This window comes from Budorcas taxicolor, chromosome 7, assembly GCF_023091745.1.
Source record: "Budorcas taxicolor isolate Tak-1 chromosome 7, Takin1.1, whole genome shotgun sequence".
In the NCBI taxonomy this organism is placed as follows: domain Eukaryota; kingdom Metazoa; phylum Chordata; class Mammalia; order Artiodactyla; family Bovidae; genus Budorcas; species Budorcas taxicolor.
Window position 1 is genome coordinate 16,555,956 of NC_068916.1, and position 17,722 is coordinate 16,573,677.

The 17,722-nt window shown below is 55.7% G+C and overlaps 2 protein-coding genes across 4 annotated transcripts; one reads left to right on the forward strand and one right to left on the reverse strand.

Annotated features, from left to right (window-relative positions):
* Positions 1–1,188: 1,188 nt before the first annotated feature.
* TRAPPC5 (trafficking protein particle complex subunit 5) lies at positions 1,189–3,514 on the forward strand. 3 transcript variants are annotated; one of them, XM_052643825.1, is made up of 3 exons: positions 1,195–1,226; positions 2,625–2,765; positions 2,904–3,514. In XM_052643825.1, the coding sequence occupies exon 3, from the start codon at positions 2,913–2,915 to the stop codon at positions 3,477–3,479; it is 567 nt and encodes a 188-aa protein (XP_052499785.1). In that variant the 5' UTR covers positions 1,195–1,226; positions 2,625–2,765; positions 2,904–2,912; the 3' UTR covers positions 3,480–3,514. The 3 variants fall into 3 exon arrangements, with proteins under 3 accessions (XP_052499787.1, XP_052499784.1, XP_052499785.1); XM_052643827.1 differs by lacking the exon at positions 2,625–2,765 and having other exon boundaries at positions 1,189–1,220; XM_052643824.1 differs by lacking the exon at positions 2,625–2,765 and having other exon boundaries at positions 1,194–1,226.
* A 5,430-nt stretch (positions 3,515–8,944) lies between these two features.
* FCER2 (Fc epsilon receptor II) lies at positions 8,945–17,514 on the reverse strand. The gene is made up of 10 exons (XM_052644303.1): positions 17,493–17,514; positions 16,385–16,504; positions 16,106–16,159; positions 12,316–12,378; positions 12,024–12,086; positions 11,846–11,908; positions 11,627–11,716; positions 9,576–9,727; positions 9,355–9,461; positions 8,945–9,083 (listed from the first exon to the last, which is right to left on the reverse strand). Exons 1-10 carry the CDS (start codon positions 17,512–17,514, stop codon positions 8,945–8,947), a joined length of 873 nt encoding a protein of 290 aa, XP_052500263.1.
* Positions 17,515–17,722: the final 208 nt, after the last annotated feature.

Sequence of the window (17,722 nt, forward strand, 5' to 3'; positions counted from 1 at the left end):
AAATGTTACTAATCTGTAGTGTCTGTAACTCTGTCCTTCACAAGGCTAACCTCTAACACTCTCTGAATCTGTGAATTACACCCAGCATCTAACACTCTAATTCTGTGTGAATTACATCCTGTTCCTGTTGTTTTACACTCCCTTGTAGCAAATCACTGCTTGCAGCATTCTGCATTTCAGAAAGCAGGTCGCCGGTAAATAACCAGGAGAGCAATGGACCCAATTATTGGGTTGCCTGACGCTGTGTACTTAGTCGCTCAGTCATGTCCGACTCTTTGCAACTCCATGGACTGTAGCCCTCTAGGCTCCTCTGTCCATGGGGGTTCTCCAGGCAAGAATACTGGAGTGGGTTGCCATGCCTTCCTTCGGGGGAATCTTCCCAGCCCAGGGATTGAACCCAGGTCTCCCGCATTGCAGGCGGATTCTTTACCTTCTGAGCCACCTGACACTAGCTCTGACTGTTTTGAAATAATGCAAGAAGAAGAAAAACGCAAGACCTTCACCATTTTGATCCTTGCCACCAACCCGCACCCCGGGACTTGAAGCCCCACCTATTAGACTTCTCCTGATTCCTCAGGGCGGGGGATGGGGTTGGGGGCTGGGGAATGGTCTTGAGGCCCCAGGCAGCTGCGTTCCCTCTTTGCCTGGCAAAAAATAAAACTCCTCTTTCTTTTCTCCTCCAAACGTAGTCTCCGTGCTTCTGTTAGACATCGGTGCACAGAGAATCAAGATATTGACATTAACGTCTCCCTAAGTGTGCCTGGCCTCACGGATATATGAGCCCCTGAGTACGGTACTGTGCTCCGGCATGTTATCTGTCCACAAAGCATGTATTCAGGGTCGCAAGTTCCCTCAGAGAACTTGTGCCCACGGGCATGCACACGGACATGTTTGTCCGGAAGGTGAGCGTACGTGTGACCCAAGACGAGCAGACGCACATGTGCCTGACACAGAGCCCCTTGTTTATCATCAGACGTGCACTCCTGAGCAGGGGATGACCCATGCCCCTGTCCCCTTGATTGTGAGCCAACCGAGGCCAGCGAGGCCCCTGTCCGGGTACCTGCGCCCTTAAGTCGGGTTCCACGGACACGTGCGCCCCACTGCGGCCGCTCTCCGGAATCGCCTCGCGCGCCCTGCCCACGCCCGTCCCATCGCTGCGCCTGCGCACGCCCCCCCTTTTACGGCGCCGTAAAGCAGCTCGGCCAAATCGGCGGCCGCAGGTCCGGGTGAGATCCCGCCCGCCGCGACCCCTCCCCGGCCCGGGCCGCGTCCATTTCCCGACCCCCTCCCCGCGGGCCTCTGGGTCCTGGGCCAGGGTCTCGGTGTTCGCGATCCCCGGTCATCCCCCACCTCGTCCCATCCGCCGGGGGTGGGGAGCACGAGGAGGGTGGGCTCCTACCCGGTACCGTTGTCTGGTCCACACCCGCGCCGAGGTCACGGGATCCCGGTCTTTCCGTGGCTTAGCTCACCAACCCCATGGCAGCCGGGTGGAGGGGTTTCTGCGCTCTCCGTCCCATCTCGCGCGCTGGGCCCTCCCCATGTAGGCGGCTGCGCAGCGGGGCAGGGACGTCCTGGAGCTCCTAAAATTCCCTCCGGTGCGCTTTTCATCCTCCACACTGACCCTAGTTGGGGCCCTGTCTCAGCCTCCCCAGACCCGTCCGGCCTCTGGTCCCGTCCCTGCGTAGTGGGGAGTCGGGGCTCTCAGCTACCCCTCCTGACGGTGGGTTTGTGTGTGTGTCTCCGAGCCCTTGACATCGCCCATCCGCGGCCATTCTCATCGCAGATCCACAGTCTGTTTGTCTCAGCATCCCCTGGGGATTTTCTCCCCACAGCCCCACTTCCGGGTCTTTCCCGCCACCGATGGCTTCTCGCTCTGGAGTGGGAGGATCACGGCGCCCCCTCCTGGCTCCGCTAACATCCCGGGTCCGGTAGTCCGCCCCCTCCGTCTTGTTTCCCACAGTGCAGCTAGTTTTCTGGAAAGCACGAGGGTGGGGGGCTCTCAGCGCCTTCCCTGGCCACCCCTCCCATCTTTTTACCAATGTGGGTCTACTCCAACAGGCATGCTTCGTGCCTGACAAATTCGGTGTGCCCGAGGGTGCGGGTTTAGAAGGGTTGCCAGCATCCTCTCCTGGCTCGCTCCATGTGCCTTGCTTGTTCCCCAAGGCCCCAAACCCTCCTGGCCCTGGGTCTCACCACACCCCCTTACTTCTCTCTTCTGACTTCACCCTGGGAAATCAGCGCTGTTGCTGCTGGAGAGCCTGAGGTGGGGGAGGGATTACTGCTGGGTCCTCTCACTGCTCCTCACCCTCGTCCCCTCCTTGCCCTAGGTCTGACGCCCTGCCCCCTCCCCACATACATGTCTTCTCGTTACTGGCACCTGCTTGAAGGGTTCAGGACGATGCTTTTAATGCACAAAGACCACCTGGAACTCATGGGTTGGGGAGGTTTCGAGTGTCTCCTGGGTATCTCTCCTCCCACCTTCCCTCTCCATCAGAGAATAGAAGTGTTACTTGCTCAGTTGTGTCATGATTCTGCGACCCCATGGATGGTAGCCAGCCAGGCTCCTCTGTCCATGGGATTCTCCAGGCAAGAATATTAGAGTGGGTTGCCATTCCTTTCTCTAGGGGATCTTCCCTCCTCAGGGATCGAGCTCAGGTCTCCCACGTTGCAGGCAGAGTCTTTACCATCTGAGCCACCAGGGAAGCCCTCCACTTGCCTCCCTCCCAAGCCCTCTCCTGGACAAGGGTATAAGCCTCATAAGGGAGGTATGCTTTATACGCAGGTGGATTCTCCTTTTCTTCTCATCTCTTCCCACATGGGAAATCAGCAATGGCATGCACGCGGGAGGTGGTTGGGAGGGGTCTCCTTCCCGCCTCTGACACCCACGTTTCTTCTCCCTGCAGGGCGGCGGCATGGAGGCGCGCTTCACGCGTGGGAAGTCGGCGCTGCTGGAACGCGCGCTGGCCCGGCCGCGCACCGAGGTGAGCCTGAGTGCCTTTGCCCTGCTCTTTTCCGAGCTGGTTCAGCACTGCCAGAGCCGCGTCTTCTCCGTGGCAGAGCTGCAGGCGCGCCTGGCGGCACTGGGCCGCCAGGTGGGTGCCCGCGTCCTGGATGCGCTGGTGGCTCGCGAAAAGGGTGCCCGGCGCGAAACCAAGGTGCTGGGTGCCCTGCTGTTCGTTAAGGGCGCCGTGTGGAAGGCGCTCTTTGGCAAGGAGGCCGACAAGCTGGAGCAGGCCAATGACGACGCCCGCACCTTCTACATCATCGAGCGCGAGCCGCTCATCAACACCTACATCTCCGTGCCCAAGGAGAACAGCACGCTCAACTGTGCCAGCTTCACCGCGGGCATCGTGGAGGCGGTGCTAACGCACAGCGGCTTCCCCGCCAAGGTCACGGCGCACTGGCACAAGGGCACCACGCTGATGATCAAGTTCGAGGAGGCGGTCATAGCCCGAGACCGGGCCCTGGAGGGCCGCTGATCCCCCCAAGATAAAGGAAGCAGACAGTCCCCTTCCCAAGTGTGTCTTGTGTCTTGTTTGAGGGCCTCGGAGATCCCCTCAACACCTCGACCGGGGACTTCCCTGGCAGTCCAGCAGTTGGGACTCAGCACTTTCACTGCTGAGAGTGTGGTTGGGGAACTAAGGTCCTGCAAGCCACACAGGGCCCTGCCAAACAAAACAAACCCCACCGTGACCCAGGCCCTTGCCTCAGGCTGCTGAGGGTGGCCAGAGGCCTAATACAATGGAGAAGTGGGGTGGGGGCAGATTTGACCTTGCTTGAGGGTTGTGGGAAGTGGGGTGGGATGCAGGGGTGGGGCAGAGGGCAGAGAAGCCAGGCCCAAGGAGCTGCTGATTTGGCTCCAAAAGTGAAAGCCGCTCAGTCGGGTCCGACTGTTTGCAACCCCCATGTGCTATACAGTCCATGGAATTCTCCAGGCCAGAATACTGGAGTGGGTAGCCTTTCCCTTCTCCAGGGGATCTTTCCAACTCAGGGATCAACCCAGATCTCCATTGCAGGCAGATTCTTTACCAGCTGAGCCACAAGGGAAGCCCCCTGCTGGTTGGGCTGGGGGGTGGGGGGAATGCTGGCACTTTCTGGAATCACAGCTGGAGGCCATCCATCTGCAGAAGAGGTGTGGGGCGATGGTTATTAGGGTTCAGGTAGGGTTCTGGCAGGGGTCAGGCTGAGGGAGATTCCTTTAGACCAGGGGCTGGGTTTACTTTATGTAAAAGACCAGAGAGTGAACAGTTGCCTCCCTGCCCCCCGCCTCTCTGGTTCCCCTGCGCCCACGGGTAGGCAGCAGTAGGTTGAGGAGTGGACGTAGCTGCGCGTCTAGAAAACAAGCAGAAGGTAGTTTGTCAGCTCCTCTCCCCCCCACTTTTTTTTAGACCCTTGCTACGCCCAGTGTGGTACTGGGGCTTGGCATCAGCATTTGAAACCAACTGGGTGTCATCTTGGGGGCTCTGAAGGGCCCCGGTACCATGGTCCTTTATGTCTCAGCAAAGAAGAGAATTCAGTGAGTGGCAAAGTGATAGATAAGAAATGATTGATTAGAACAAGACACTAGCAAGGCTTTACAAGCAGGTGGGTGAGAAATGCCACACCCTGAGAATTTAACTGGGCTACAGTTTTATAATCAAAGGAAAAGTGCAGAGGGGGAGAAGACCTCCTTTGTCTTTCTTGAGTAGACGTCATGCTTCTGTCATCAGCTCCTTCTCCTGGGTGGGCAGGGGAGCTTTCTTGTCCCCATGTGGTCAAACTAGGGCTGCAAATTATTCTTGTGTGCAGTGAGCTTGTCCCAGGAATCACTAACTTACTGAGCATTCTGGGCAGGAGATGGGGTTCATGTCACCATTGTTTTATTGTTTTGGGTCATGTCCTGAGCTTCTGATACACGGTTATGTTGCTAAGCAAGCCTGGTTAGTTTTGTGGTTAAGCAAATCTGCTTTCTTGAGCAATCGTTAATTTACAGGGATCTCCCATATCTTTCTACTTACAATCCCCTAGCAGGATTAGCTATCTAATAACCTACTTTGTCTGTTTGCATACGTGCATGCTCAGTCGCTTCCGTTGTGTCTGACCCTTTGTGACCCTATGGACCGTAGCCCCGCCAGGCTCCAGAATCCTCCTGGGATACTCCAGGAAAGAATACTGGAGTGGGTTGCCATGCCCTTCTCCAAGGGATCTTCCCAGCCCCGGGATCAAACCCACCTCTCCTGCATTGCAGGTGGATTCTTCACGCACTGAGCCACCTGGGAAGCCCCTTTTCTCTGTCTCTATCACATCTTGAGAGCCTGTCGGAAATGCAGACGCTCAGGCCCACCCCAGACTAACCATCAGAGTCTGTATTTTAGCGAGGTCCCCAGGGGATTCCTGTGTGCACACTGGGGTGGCTGCCCCAGCCCCCACTCCCCAGAGTTTCCAGTTCTGCAGATCTGGGCCCCAGCTGGGGATTTGCATCTCTAACAAGTTCCCAGGAACTGCTGGTACTCCGAAGGGGGAGGTGTTGAGGAGGGGGCCCATTTTGAGAACCCTGGCCCTTGCGGCTTGCTTCTCAAGGGGAAATGGGCAGGCTCTCTGCAGAATCATCTGGGCGCTTAAAATAGTTTGCGGTTAATTTCTGAACATGTGAGCCATGCCTGGACACACCTTCCTTGTTCGAAAAGGAGGATGATTACACTTGAGGTGAATTGCGCCCTGTGCCCACCACCCTTGGTTCCTGATCACTCCTTCCTCCCCCCCCCCCACCCAAGGAAAGCCCTTCTGGACTTTTGGGGGGGAAATTTCTTCAAATTTTCACTTCCTCTCTCTCCCAGCCCCAAGACCTGAACAAGTGTGTTTTGAGAGGGAATCTCAGACGCTTTTGCTTGGGTCCCCCTCATGGCTTATGAGAAGGGTTTAAGGGCAGAGTGGGTGCAGCTTTTCCACTGACTGTTTGGAGGGGGATACAAGATGGGGAGGTGGGGGTGCGGTGGGGTGGGAGTGCCAGGCTTGGTCGGGGGCAGCTTCAGTCATCCCAGCAAGAGATGAGGCTCAACACATTGCCAAGGAGGTGCTGGGTGTCAACAGGAGAAACAAAACAACCCTGTGTAGCGCACAGATGATCAGGAAATGGCTATTGGGGTGGGGGTGTTGGGGGGGCCGGAGGGGAGGCAGCCCCGGGCAGCTGGGAGAGGGCTAGCTGGGGTGGCAGCCTGAACCAGGGGTGAGGAGGCAGTGGCGGTACCTGGAGGATGGCGAGCTAGAGGCTCTGGGAAGCCGGATTTCAGAGGGAGCCGCGGGAATCACCTGCGGGCTGAGCAACCCGAGGTCCTCAGGTACCCTAGAGAGAGGCTTCCGGGCCCACTGGGGCAGGGCCAGATTGTAGGAGCGAGGGGCAGGAGGTCGGGGTGGCAGGACAAGTTCCATTCAGAAGCCCAGCAATGAAGGATGCCCTACAGCAGTGATCCCCAGCCTTTTGGGCACCAGAGACCTGTTTCGTGGAAGACAATTTTTCCATGAATGGGGGATGGGAGAGGGGAGTTTTGGGATGATTCAAGCACATTAAATTTACTGTTCACTTTATGATTATTACACCAGCTCCACCTCAGATTATCAGGCATTAGATCTCAGAAGTTGGGGACCCCTGCCCTAGGGAAATAGGACAGGGTGGAAGGAGATACAGTTGGTCTCCATAGGATGCTTGGGAGCTGGGAGAGGAGAGCCCAGGGTCTTTTGCTCCCTGCAGAGGATATGTTGGGACTCAGGACAAAGGGAGAAGGTTTGGGACAAGATGAAGGCTTGTGGGGCCAGGTACCTGTTAAGGGCAAGGGAAGGATGCAGGGAACGAACTAGCAGCCACAGTCCTGCAGGTTCCCATCACAGGGGCTCTGACTTCGGATGCTTGGGACTGAAGCCCCCAGATGGAGGGGAGTGGAGTGAGGACGATAAACCCAGCACCAATCCTTGGTGAGGCAGGCAGGTAGCATCCTTCGTTTCAAGCCCCCTGAAGCAGGTGCCGAGAGCAAGTCACATGTCAATGTAATTCAACCGATATTTATTGAGCGCCTACTCTGTGCCAAGCTCTGGGGACACTGCTGAGAACAAAGGCCCCTGCTCACCTGAAACAGATCAGTAACTTACACAACCTGCTGAAAGGAGAAGAGGCTTTGGTGCAAAAGCACCGTGGGGTAGAAGGGATGGGGAGTCAGAGATGTCCTTCTAAATGGGAGGGCAGTGGGAGGAGCATGTGCAAAGGCCCTGTGGTGGGAGTTAGCCTAAATGTTGAAGGAGCAGTGAGGATGCTGGCGGAGGAGAACCTGGGGAGATACAGCCTGCAGGAGGGGTCCACACAATCAGAAAGAAGCCTGTGAGACTCTGGCTTTTTCCCTGAGCTGGAAGGAAACTTCTGGGGTCTTAGGGCAGTGAAGAGGAAGACCTGGGTGAGCAAGGAGGGGCCTGCACCAAGGCTGAAGCAGGAGGGGGTGAGAAGTGGGGGGATTCTGAATGTGGCTTGACTGGGGCCTTGGCTCTTTCTCATGGGTTTGGGAGGGGGTTGGTGAGAGAAAGAGGTGGCGAGGGTGACCCCCTGTCGACCTGAGCAGCCTGGAGGCAGAAGCCTGAGTTTCCATGAGGAGAGGTTAGGTAGGCAGCTGTGCACTGGCTCAGGGTTCTGAGGAAGGGTTTGGGGGAGAGAAAAATCTCGGGGTGCTGCCAGGGAGAGTGAACAGCTGAGGGGGGGTTCTAGCCCATGTTTCACTCAAGGGGTCGGCTTTGTCCCCACCCTTTTCTGGGCCCCAGGGAACCCTCCACAGCCTCCAAACGTGTGGCTGGGGCTTAGCTTGGCCCTTGACTCTTAGGATTCTGCATGGTCCTGGGTGGCCCATTGTGGGTCTCTCCTCTTTCTCAAGTGGGCCCAAGAATCACATGAGCGTGTCTGGCTCTTCCTTTTCTAGACAAGAAACAGGGTGGGCAGGTGAGGTGCTTAACCAGGGGCAGCCTAAGATCCTGGTCTGCCTCCCTCCATGGCTCCGCAGAGATGTGCGGCTGACCTTGGTCAAATCTGGGGTTGGTGCTGCCCCGGCCTCCCAGACCCTGCGTGGGGGTGGGGCCGGCAGCTGAGGACCCAAATAGGCCTCCAGGTGACCTGCCCACCTCCCCCATGAGCTTCTCCAGCCTTCTGTGTACTGGGCCCTATTCTGGACTGAGAACTACGTTCACGGCAGTCCACTGCCTTGCCCTGCAATATGCCTGAGTGTCTAGGGGTGTTCTCTGCTCCATCAGACCCGAGTCTTCATCTTCAGGTCCTGCCTAGTAAATGCTTCTTATAATGAAGTAGGAAAAAAAAACCAAACAAACAGGGGAACTATCCATGCCATTTCAGTTCCTGGTACTCAGAGGTGGCCCCGGGCACCACGTTCTACAACTCCCAGCATCCCTGTTGCACACCTGGAGACCAGAGCCAGCAAGGCCCCGAGGAGAGGGCATGAGGGGCTGTCATGGCCCCATTCTATTGATGCAGATCGGTGGCGGGGGTGCACTGGCAGCCTGAGCTGAGGTCTCTGTCCTCTGGGGCCAGGATATGGGTCTATGAGGATGGAGGAGGCACGCTGGGGTCTCAGGTGTTCCCTGCTGCTCCCTGGTAGGCTGGGCTGCCAGGTGCTGTGCCCCAAAGGGAAGGGGGCTTCTAGCCTCCAAACTGGAGGGCAGGGGATTCTCAGATTGGGAACTCAAAGCACTTGAGGGCAGGGCAGTGGTGACGGCCCGCTGGGCTGAGAGGCAAGGGATGGGCCCTCAGGGATGTTGGTGGGGACACGGGAATGAGTCTGCTGCTTCTGCTTGCTGGGGGTCCTCAGGGTCTTGCTGTGGATCGGGCTGTTCCCGTGCTCAAGGTGGAGGAGTGACGAAGAAGGGTGCAGCTGGAGGGTGGGCAAGGGCACCCGGGGCTGAGGTGGCAGGCCAACGCTCAGCACGTGGCCAGCCGGTCACACACCCAGCCGTGCAGGTCGCTGCCACAGAAGGCGTCATTCCACTTCCCAGAGCCCAGCATCATCACGCAGTTCTCACCCTGGCCCCCGTCGTTGGGCTCCCCTGGCTGCCAGTTGCTGGAGCAGAAGGCTTCAGGTCAGAGGATGAGGAAGGAGGAAGGGTCCCCTGGGCCCTCCCCACCCCATCACTGGATTCCCATCACAATTCCCAGCAGCCTGGAGACACCACCCTCCCTCCTCCGAGTCTAGTCTGAATCCAAACCCTGACCATCTCCCTTGGGTTCCATCCACAATCTCCCCAAGGCACATACCCCCCAAAACCCTTCTCTCCCATCACAGAAAGGCTCCCCTCCAAGGGGCCCCTCCTCTACATTCCCCCCCTCTTTACCTATAGTCCAGGGGCTGATTGTCCATCCAGATAAACTCCCCCTCAATGTCCAGGTCCCGAAGGCCAATCCAGGAGCCCCTCCAGTTGGCGCGTTTGGTCAGGAAGTCCTGGGGAGGAGGACAGGGCTGGAGGGCTGGGGAGATGTGCCTGGGTTCCCCCGCCCTCACCCCCAGGAGATCGGGGTGGGAATCTGCTGCCTCCCCTGCAGAACCCAGGCCCACCTGCTCCTCTGGGCTGTGGATGCTAACCAGCCGCCCGTCCAGATCTTCACAGGCGTACCGGGCCTGGATCCATTTCTTGGCGCCCTCCCCGAAGTAGTAGCACTTCTTCTGGAAATAGATCCATGCCTCGGGGCACGTGTTGCACACAGAGCCTGGGGTGGAGGAGAGGCTGAGGGGGGCAGCTGTGGTGGGCACCGTGGTGGTTGCTGTGGTGGGCACCATGGTGGTTGCTGTGGTGGTTGCTGTGGTAGTTGCTGTGGTGCTGGGCACCATGGTGGATGCTGTAGTGGATGTTGTTGTCGTGGGTACCAAGGTGGATGCTGTGTTGGGTACCGTGGAGAGCGCAATGGCGGGTGCCATGGGTACCACAGGCAGGGTGGGTGGCAGCATCTCTCCTGGGGTCTGGGCTGAAAAGCAGATCAACCCCAGGGCCTAACAGAAAGTCTCCTTCTTCCCTGGAGCTCCCGTGTTGATGTACATGTGAGACCATCTCCACGGCAGGGGCACCTCAGCCCCCACCATCATCAGCACACCCCCCTCACTGTCAGTAACGTCGTGATCACCAGCACCCCCACCACAGGTACCCACAATGGCCAGCAGCATCTCTCCACCACCAGCTCCACGGCCAGTGCCAAGCCAGCCACATCTTAGTGTCCAGTGCCAACAGCACGAGGAGGCCAACACCGCCAGTATCACTTTCTCCGCTACCATCCCCACCACCAGCTGCCCCCCTGCAGGAGCCCTCGCCACCACCACGGCCACCACCCCCCAACCAGCACTCTTGGTGACTTCCTGGGAAATTGAGATGATTTTCTTCTAGTTGGTCAGGGGAGTCTGTGGTGGGGGTAGGGTAGGAGAAGATTGGAGGGCTGGGTCCTGACGATCTCCATCAGGGACCACCATGGTCTTTCTTCCCTTGCCCCAACCCCAAGGAAACTCTCAGCCACTCATCACCACCAGCACTGCCAGTTGGGAGGTTAAAAGCACTCTTATTGGACTGACTCTCTGATTATTTAAATTAGATTTTCTTAGAGTGAAGTTATGGAGGGCTCCATAGCTTGGGTGGAATTTTTCTAAGGAGCCATGGGTCCACCAAACTCTGAGGAGCCCTGGGGAGACTTCCCACACATCCCACTGTAACTAGAAGTCAGCCCTCTGGGGGGAACAGCGTTAAAACAGAAGAGGGCATCTCTGGTCCTTCAGGATAACTTGGGGGGATGATGCCCTGGCTCTGGGTCACATGATCATGGAGAGACAGCCACTGAGCTGGGCTCAGAACCCAGGCCATGGGGCCAGATTTGGGGGGAAGGAGTCGGGTCAAAACGAATGAGATCCAGGTTCCGGTGTGGGGGGAAGGGCACAGCGGGGTTTCTTGCTGGGATTCCCACAGCCACCCCAGGCCCCAGGGGACAGACTCCTCCACACAGAGCAGAGATCCTTCCTCTTCTCTGACCCAGCTGGGGCTTCCCAGAGGGGTGAGGGGGTGGGTCTTCAGGCAGGAACCCCCAGGTTCCACCCCAGGTTCCAGGCACAGTGATTGAACCCTTTCTGCACCTTGCTGGGACCACCCCATGACCTTCGGGACTGCCAGCATCATCTCTCTCATTGTCACCCCTGGGAAGAACCCCACGGTTCCCCTGGTCCGCACTACTGCGAGGTGACTCCCTCTTTTGCCCCCTGGCTGGGTCAGACAGTCCTCCCCGAGGGCTGTGGCTGAGGGCCTCCTACCCACGACCCTCCCCTGAGTGGAGACGGGCAGAGGTGAGATCAGTAAAGAGAACCCATTTTTGGTGAATGCTCAACATCTTTACCTGGAGGAGGAAAAAGTGTGGACGCCCCCCCATCCAGGTCAGTGGAGGGGAGCTGCTGGAATCAGAAAGGGTTTTCTCTAGTGTCCCCATGTCGGTCCAGCCACACACACGAGCACACACCCATCCACACTGTCACGCGCACACCTCTACTGCAGGCTGGAACAGGTCGCACCCAAGGTCTCGCGCATGCGCCAGCAAGCCCCTCCCCCACCCCCACCCCCCGCGGGGGCACATGCTCACCGTTGGACGCCCGTAGCTCGATCCACAACTTTCCCACCTCCTCTTGGAGTCTTCCCAGTGAGTCCAAGGCCTGACGCATCTCATTCAAGCCTTGAGTGGTTGGGTCAGGGGTAGTGGGGTAGGAGTCAAAGTGTGTGTTTTTAATTTGCGGAGGGGCGGGCCACAGATCCAAGCATACCTCCTTGCCCCCTACCCCCCTGTTCCTCCCAAGCCGCTCACCGCGGGACTTCAAGTCACTCAGGTCAGCTCGAAGACCATCCAGGTTCCAGGAGAGCTCAGACTCTGATGGGGGTGGTGGCGGGAGCAGGGCTGGTGTCAGGGGTGATGCCCCGAGCTGCACAGCCCCGCCTTAGCTCTAGAACCCAAGGCTGCACCCCACCCCGCCCCCAGCTCTCACCCTGAGATTCCATTCTCTTCTGTTCAGTTTGGATTCGCTCCATGTCCTGCATCATCTGGGCAGCTGGTTGCAGAGGAGGGGGCTCAGTGGTAAGCAAATTCTCAGACTCACCCCCCAGTAGTCCCTTCCTGACACCTCCTTTCCCACTCTCCACCCCCCAACCCTGCCACCAGCGTAGTCTCTTCGTCTGAGTCTTTAGAGTCACTTGCCCATTTTGCAACTCATGGAGGGCTGGAGCCCTGTGTTCACATGTTCATCCATCCTCCTCAGACCCCAAGCTCAGCTCACTCACCCTGGGATTTCTGGGCCATCTGGTCACCCTTGTGTCTTTCCAAGTCCTTGGACACCTGAGAGACTGGGGCAGGGGAGAGAAGACCTGTTGAGCTAGGAGTGCAGGCTGGCGAGTCACCCCCGACCCCAGCCCAAGTGCACAGACCCCCAACACGTCATCTGGATAACTGCAGCTGTTGCTTAATTTAAAAGCAATTAAAAATTGTTCTTAATTCCAAGGACACGAGTACAAGCAGATCTGGTTTTATTTCTCTTGGCAGCTAACGCATGCTTTACAAGACAAAGGTCTGTGGCGACCCTGCTTTGATAAAGTCTGTGAGTGCCATTTTCCCAGCTGCATTTGCTCCCTTCCTGTCTCAGTGTCACATTTTGGTAACTCTTGCAATTTTTCAAGCTTTTTCATTCCGGCTGTCCCTGTTATGATGGTCTGTGGTCAGTGATCTTTGATGTCACTCTGATAATGGTTTTAGGGCACCAGGAACCACGCCCATATATGGTGAACTTAATTGATGAGTGCTGTGTGTGTTCTGACTGCTTCACTGACCAGCGGTTCCCCCATCTCTGTCCCTCTTTGGGGGCCTCCCTATCCCCTGAGATACAACAATACTGAAATGAAGTCAGTACAGCAGCCTATCCCTACAGCAGCCTCCAAGTGTTCAAGTAAAAGGAAGAGTCACATGTCACTCACTTTAAGTTAAAAGCTAGGAATGATAAAGTTTAGTGAGGAAGGCACCTGGAAGCCTGAAACAGACCAAAAGCTAAGCCTTTTGTACCAAACAGTTAGCTGAGTGGTGAATGCAAAGGAAATGTTCTCAGAAGAAATGAAGAATGCTACTCCAATAAAGACACAAATGATATGGAAGTGAAACAGCCTCATAGCTGATACTTCTCAGTTTTGATACTTGATAATTTCTCAAGTTCTCATGATCTAGAGAGAAGATCAAACCAGCCACAACATTTCATGAAGTCAAAGCCAAAGAAGGCTGAGCGCCATAGAATTGATGCTTTTGAACTGTGGTGCTGGAAAAGACTTGAGAGTTCCTTGGACTGCAAGGGAGTCAAACGGTCAATCCTAAAGTAAATCAACCCTAAATATTCATTGGAAGGACTGATGCTGAAGCTCCAGTACTTTGGCCACCTTGTGCAAACAGCCGACGCATTGTAAAAAGACCCTGATGCTGGAAAAGATTGAGGGCAGGAGGAGAAGGGGGCGGCAGAGGATGAGATGGTTGAGATGGCATCACCAACTCAATGGACTTGAATTTGAACAAAGTCTGGGAAATAGTGAAGAACAGGGAAGTCTGGTGTGCTGCAGTCCATGTGGTTGCAAAGAGTCGGACGTGACTTAATGACTGAACAACAGCAAAGCTTCATCTAGAGCAAGGCCCTAATTCTCTTCAGTTCTCGGACAGCTGAGAGAGGTGAGGAAGTTGCAGAAGAAAAGTGTTCAGCCCGCAGAAGTTGGTTCATGAGGTTTAAGGAAAGAGGCCGCCCCCATAACATGAAAGAGCAAGGGGAAGGTAGCCAGTGCTGTTGTGGAAGGTTTAGCTAGTTCTCCAGAAGATCTGGCTAATTCATGAAGGTGCCTACACTAAACAAGACATTTTTGTTGTAGATTAAATAGCCTTGTACTGGAAGAAGATGCCATCTTTCATAGCTAGAAAGGAAAAGTCAATGCCTGGCATCAAAGCTTCAGAGGATGGAACTTCCCTGTGGTCCAGCGCTTAAGAATCAGCCTACCAATGCAGGGAACATGAGTTCAATCCCTTGTCTGGGGGGATCCCACATGCCTCGGAGCAACAAAACCACTGCAACCACTGAGCTTGCATGCCTCAGAGCCTGAGCCCCACGACAAGAGAAGCCCCCATTCTCCACAAGTAGAGAAAGCCTGCATGTGGCAATGAAGACCCAGAGCAGCCAACAGATAAATTTTTTTAAAAGCATCCAAGGATAGGTTGACTCTCTTGTTAGGGGCTAGTGCAGCTGGTGACTTTCAGTTGAAGCCAGTGCTCATTTAACATTCTGAAAATCCTGGGGCCGTTAAGAACTATGCTAAATCTACTCATCTCATGGTCTATAAATGGAACAGCAAAGCCTGGATGACAGCACACCTGTTTACAACACGCTTTACTCGGTATTTTAAGCCCACTGTTGAGACCTACTGCTTAGAGAAGAAAGCTCCTTTCAAAATATGACTGCTCATTGGCAATGCTCCGGTCACGCAAGAAATCTGATGGAGACAGACAAGGGGATTCATGTCGCTTTCATGCCCGCTAACCCAGCATCCACACTGTGGCCCATAGATCAAGGAGGCATTTTGACTTTCAAGTCTTATTCTTTAAGAAATACATTTCGTAAGACTGGAGCTGCCAGGCTTCCCTGGTGGCCCAGACGGTTAAGAATCCTCCGCTTGCAGGAGACCTGGGTTCGATCCCTGAGGGTTGGGAATATCCCCTGGAGGAGGGCATGGTAACCCACTCCAGTATTCTTGCCTGGTCATGCCCATGGACAGAGGAGCCTGGCGGGCTATAGGCCAAGGGTTCACAAAGAGTCGGACATGACTGAGCGACTAAGCACGCCGAGCGGCCACAGACAGTGATTCCACTGATGGATCTGGGCAAAGTCCACTGAAAACCTGGGAAGGACTCGCCACTCCAAATGACATGAAGAACAAGTGTGATTCATAGGAAGAGGTCAAGCTACCAACGTTAATGGGAGTTTGGGAGGAGTTGATTCCAGCCCTCAAGAGGGTTTAAGACTTCAATGGAAGAAATCACTACAGATGCAATGGAAACAGCGAGAGAACTCTAATTAGAAGGCGAACCTGAAGACAGGCTTCCCTGATGGGAAGAGTAAAGACGGTAAAGAGTCTGACTGCAATGCAGAAGAAGCAGGAGACCCAGGTTCAATCCCTGGGCTGGGAAGATCCCCTGGAGAAGGGAATGGCAACCCAGTCCAATATTCTTACCTGGAGAATTTCATAGACAGAGGAGCTTGGCGGGCTTGCAAAGAGTCAGACATGACTGAGCAACTAACACTTTCACTGAAGATGGGACTAAATTGCTGCCATCTCAGAATAAAACCCTCCAACAGCAAAAAAGATTATGACTCGCTGAAGGCTCAGATGATCAGCAATTTTTTTGGCAAGAAGGTATTTTTACATTAAGGTATGTACACTGTTTTTAGACCTAATGTTATTACACATTTAACAGACCGCAGTATCATGTAATCAGAACTTCTATATATACTGAGAAACCAAAATATTCCTGTGACTTCCTTTATTGTGACATTGGCTTTATTCTGGAACCAAACCCTTGATATGTCTGAGGTCTGCCCGTACTTAGGCAAGTGCAGGCAAGAGTCCAGTGAACCTATGTACCCTTCCGCCACCCAGAACGAAATGCAAAAGCAGCAGGCATTTCTCAAAAGCTCACTGGACTCGGTTCTGAGCTCTTCAAAAGTCTTTTTTTTTTTTTTTTTTTTGGTTTTGTTCTTTTCCTGCCTCTTAGCACTAACATGATGCCTGTTTTACAGGTGTGGAAGCTGAGGTACCGAGCAGGTAGGCATCAGTTCCACCAGGCACAGCTCAGAGCCTCCCCTCCAGGAGTCTCTGGGTTTTCATCCCCCACCCCACCTCCTCGGGTGAGCACAGACTGACCCTTAGATCCTGGGAGAGACCCTGGAGCCCAGACTTTGTCTCTCATCCCACAGCAGTCAGTGGCAGAAGCAAGACAAGAGCCTGGTTTCTGCCCCGCTGCTGCCCCGCGCCTCCCCCCGCAGCACCACCGTACCGTTCTGGGCGGCGGTCTCCTCCAGCTGTTTTAGGTTTCGTGCACTTTCCCAGTCTGGGGCATGGGAGAAGGGGTGGATGAGGGAGAGGAGAGGAGAGAAAGGGTATATTTCGGGTGTTCCCATCCATCCACACCCCACTTGCCAGCTGGAGATGGAGGTTTGGGGTGGGAAGTGTCCCAAGGTGGGGGGATGAGGGAAATTGGGCTCCCCAGGGTCTGAGAGTGGAGGTCTGGGAGGGAACACGAGATGAGGCTCTCAGGGGTCAGGGGTGTCCTCACGCCACAAGAGAAGCAGAGTCAGCAGCCCAGCCCACAGCGCCGTCGTCACCAGCGCCAGCAGGGCCAGCTGCGTTCCCCTACAGCAGCACGGCCTCCGCCTTCTGGAAAATTTCGTGAATTCTGCCAGGAACAGGGGGAGCAACAGGGGGTGCAGGGTGAGGCTAGGCTCCGGCTCAGCCGGACTTCCCATCACCCAGAGTCCTAGGAGCTCGTCCAGAGCCCACGGTGGAGCAGAGGGTCTCCGTGGACCCCCAGCCTGCTCTGGACATCCACCCACACGCTGCTTTCCTGTCCGTCAGCGATTGCCACCACCCCTCATCTTTGTCCGTCCCTGCATCTCTGAGTCTGTCCCTCTGCCAGTCCAGCCCAAAGATGCCTGCTCCTTCTGCCCACACTCCAGCAGCCAGCAAGCCTGACGTGGTGCCAGGTCACTGTCCAGAGAGATGGGTCTGGGGGCCAGGAGCTGAGATCCCCCCTCCTCCACAGACCCCCCTCCTCAGTCGGCCGACTGATGCCCCTTCTCCCTTGTATGGATTCAGTTACCCGTCTGACCCCAAAGCTGGCTCCCCAGCACCATCTCAGGAAGACTGGGTCCTCCTTCCCGGGCCCCCCAGCCCTCACCCCGATGCCTATTCCCTAAACACCAGACACTGGGTCTCAGTTCTTCCCCAAATCCAAACTCTTCCCTCACCCCCTCGGGGCTCCCCCAGAACTCTACCTTGCTGCTCCATTGCAGGCCGGGGTCCCCTGCCCTCAGCCCGGCTCTGAGGAGTCATTGTGTTGGGTTCCACTTGTTCTGAGTCCCCTTCATATGGTTGTCAGTCTATCAGGCTCCCCCGTGCCCCAGCTGGAGCTGGGGTTTTTTTTTTTTTTTCTGGTTTTGAGGGTGTTGAGTCAGGGAAGGGAGTGGCCTGAAGCTTCCTTTGTCTGCCTGGCTCTGTGCCAAGAACCCCAGTCAGGGCTCACCTCCCTTCCCTTGCTGGGCTTTTGCTAAAAAATCACTCTTCATTCCAAATAGGGACCTTGGAGCCCCACTCCTCTCCTGGGTGGAAAATAGGAGGTCAGGGTTCTTGATTTGACCAGGGTCAGCTTCAGAGAGTTCTCTCACCTGAGTAGGAACTTTCCTCCATGGCACCGCTGCTTGGATTCTCCCAGTGATGGGGTGCTCACTACCTGTCAAAGCAGCCCACTTGACGGGCACAGTGGCGGCAGTCCTGGCTGGGATCTGGGTTTTAACAGGGGGTGAGGGTTAGATGTCAGGCTCTAGTTACTCACACAGGCCAGCACCTGGGACTTGAGGAGTGCCGTGACCATTGGCTGGCTTTGTTTAGTCGATGA

Coding starts and splice junctions, on each gene's coding strand:
- TRAPPC5 (XM_052643827.1), top strand. CDS start 2,913: ATGGAGGCGCGCTTCACGCGTGGGAAGTCGGCGCTGCTGGAACGCGCG.
- FCER2 (XM_052644303.1), bottom strand. CDS start 17,514: ATGGAGGAAAGTTCCTACTCAG. Junction 16,505..17,492: donor GGAGGAAAGTTCCTACTCAG/GTGAGAGAACTC, acceptor TGTTCCTGGCAG/AATTCACGAAATTTTCCAGA. Junction 9,728..11,626: donor CGAGCTACGGGCGTCCAACG/GTGAGCATGTGC, acceptor CCTCCACCCCAG/GCTCTGTGTGCAACACGTGC.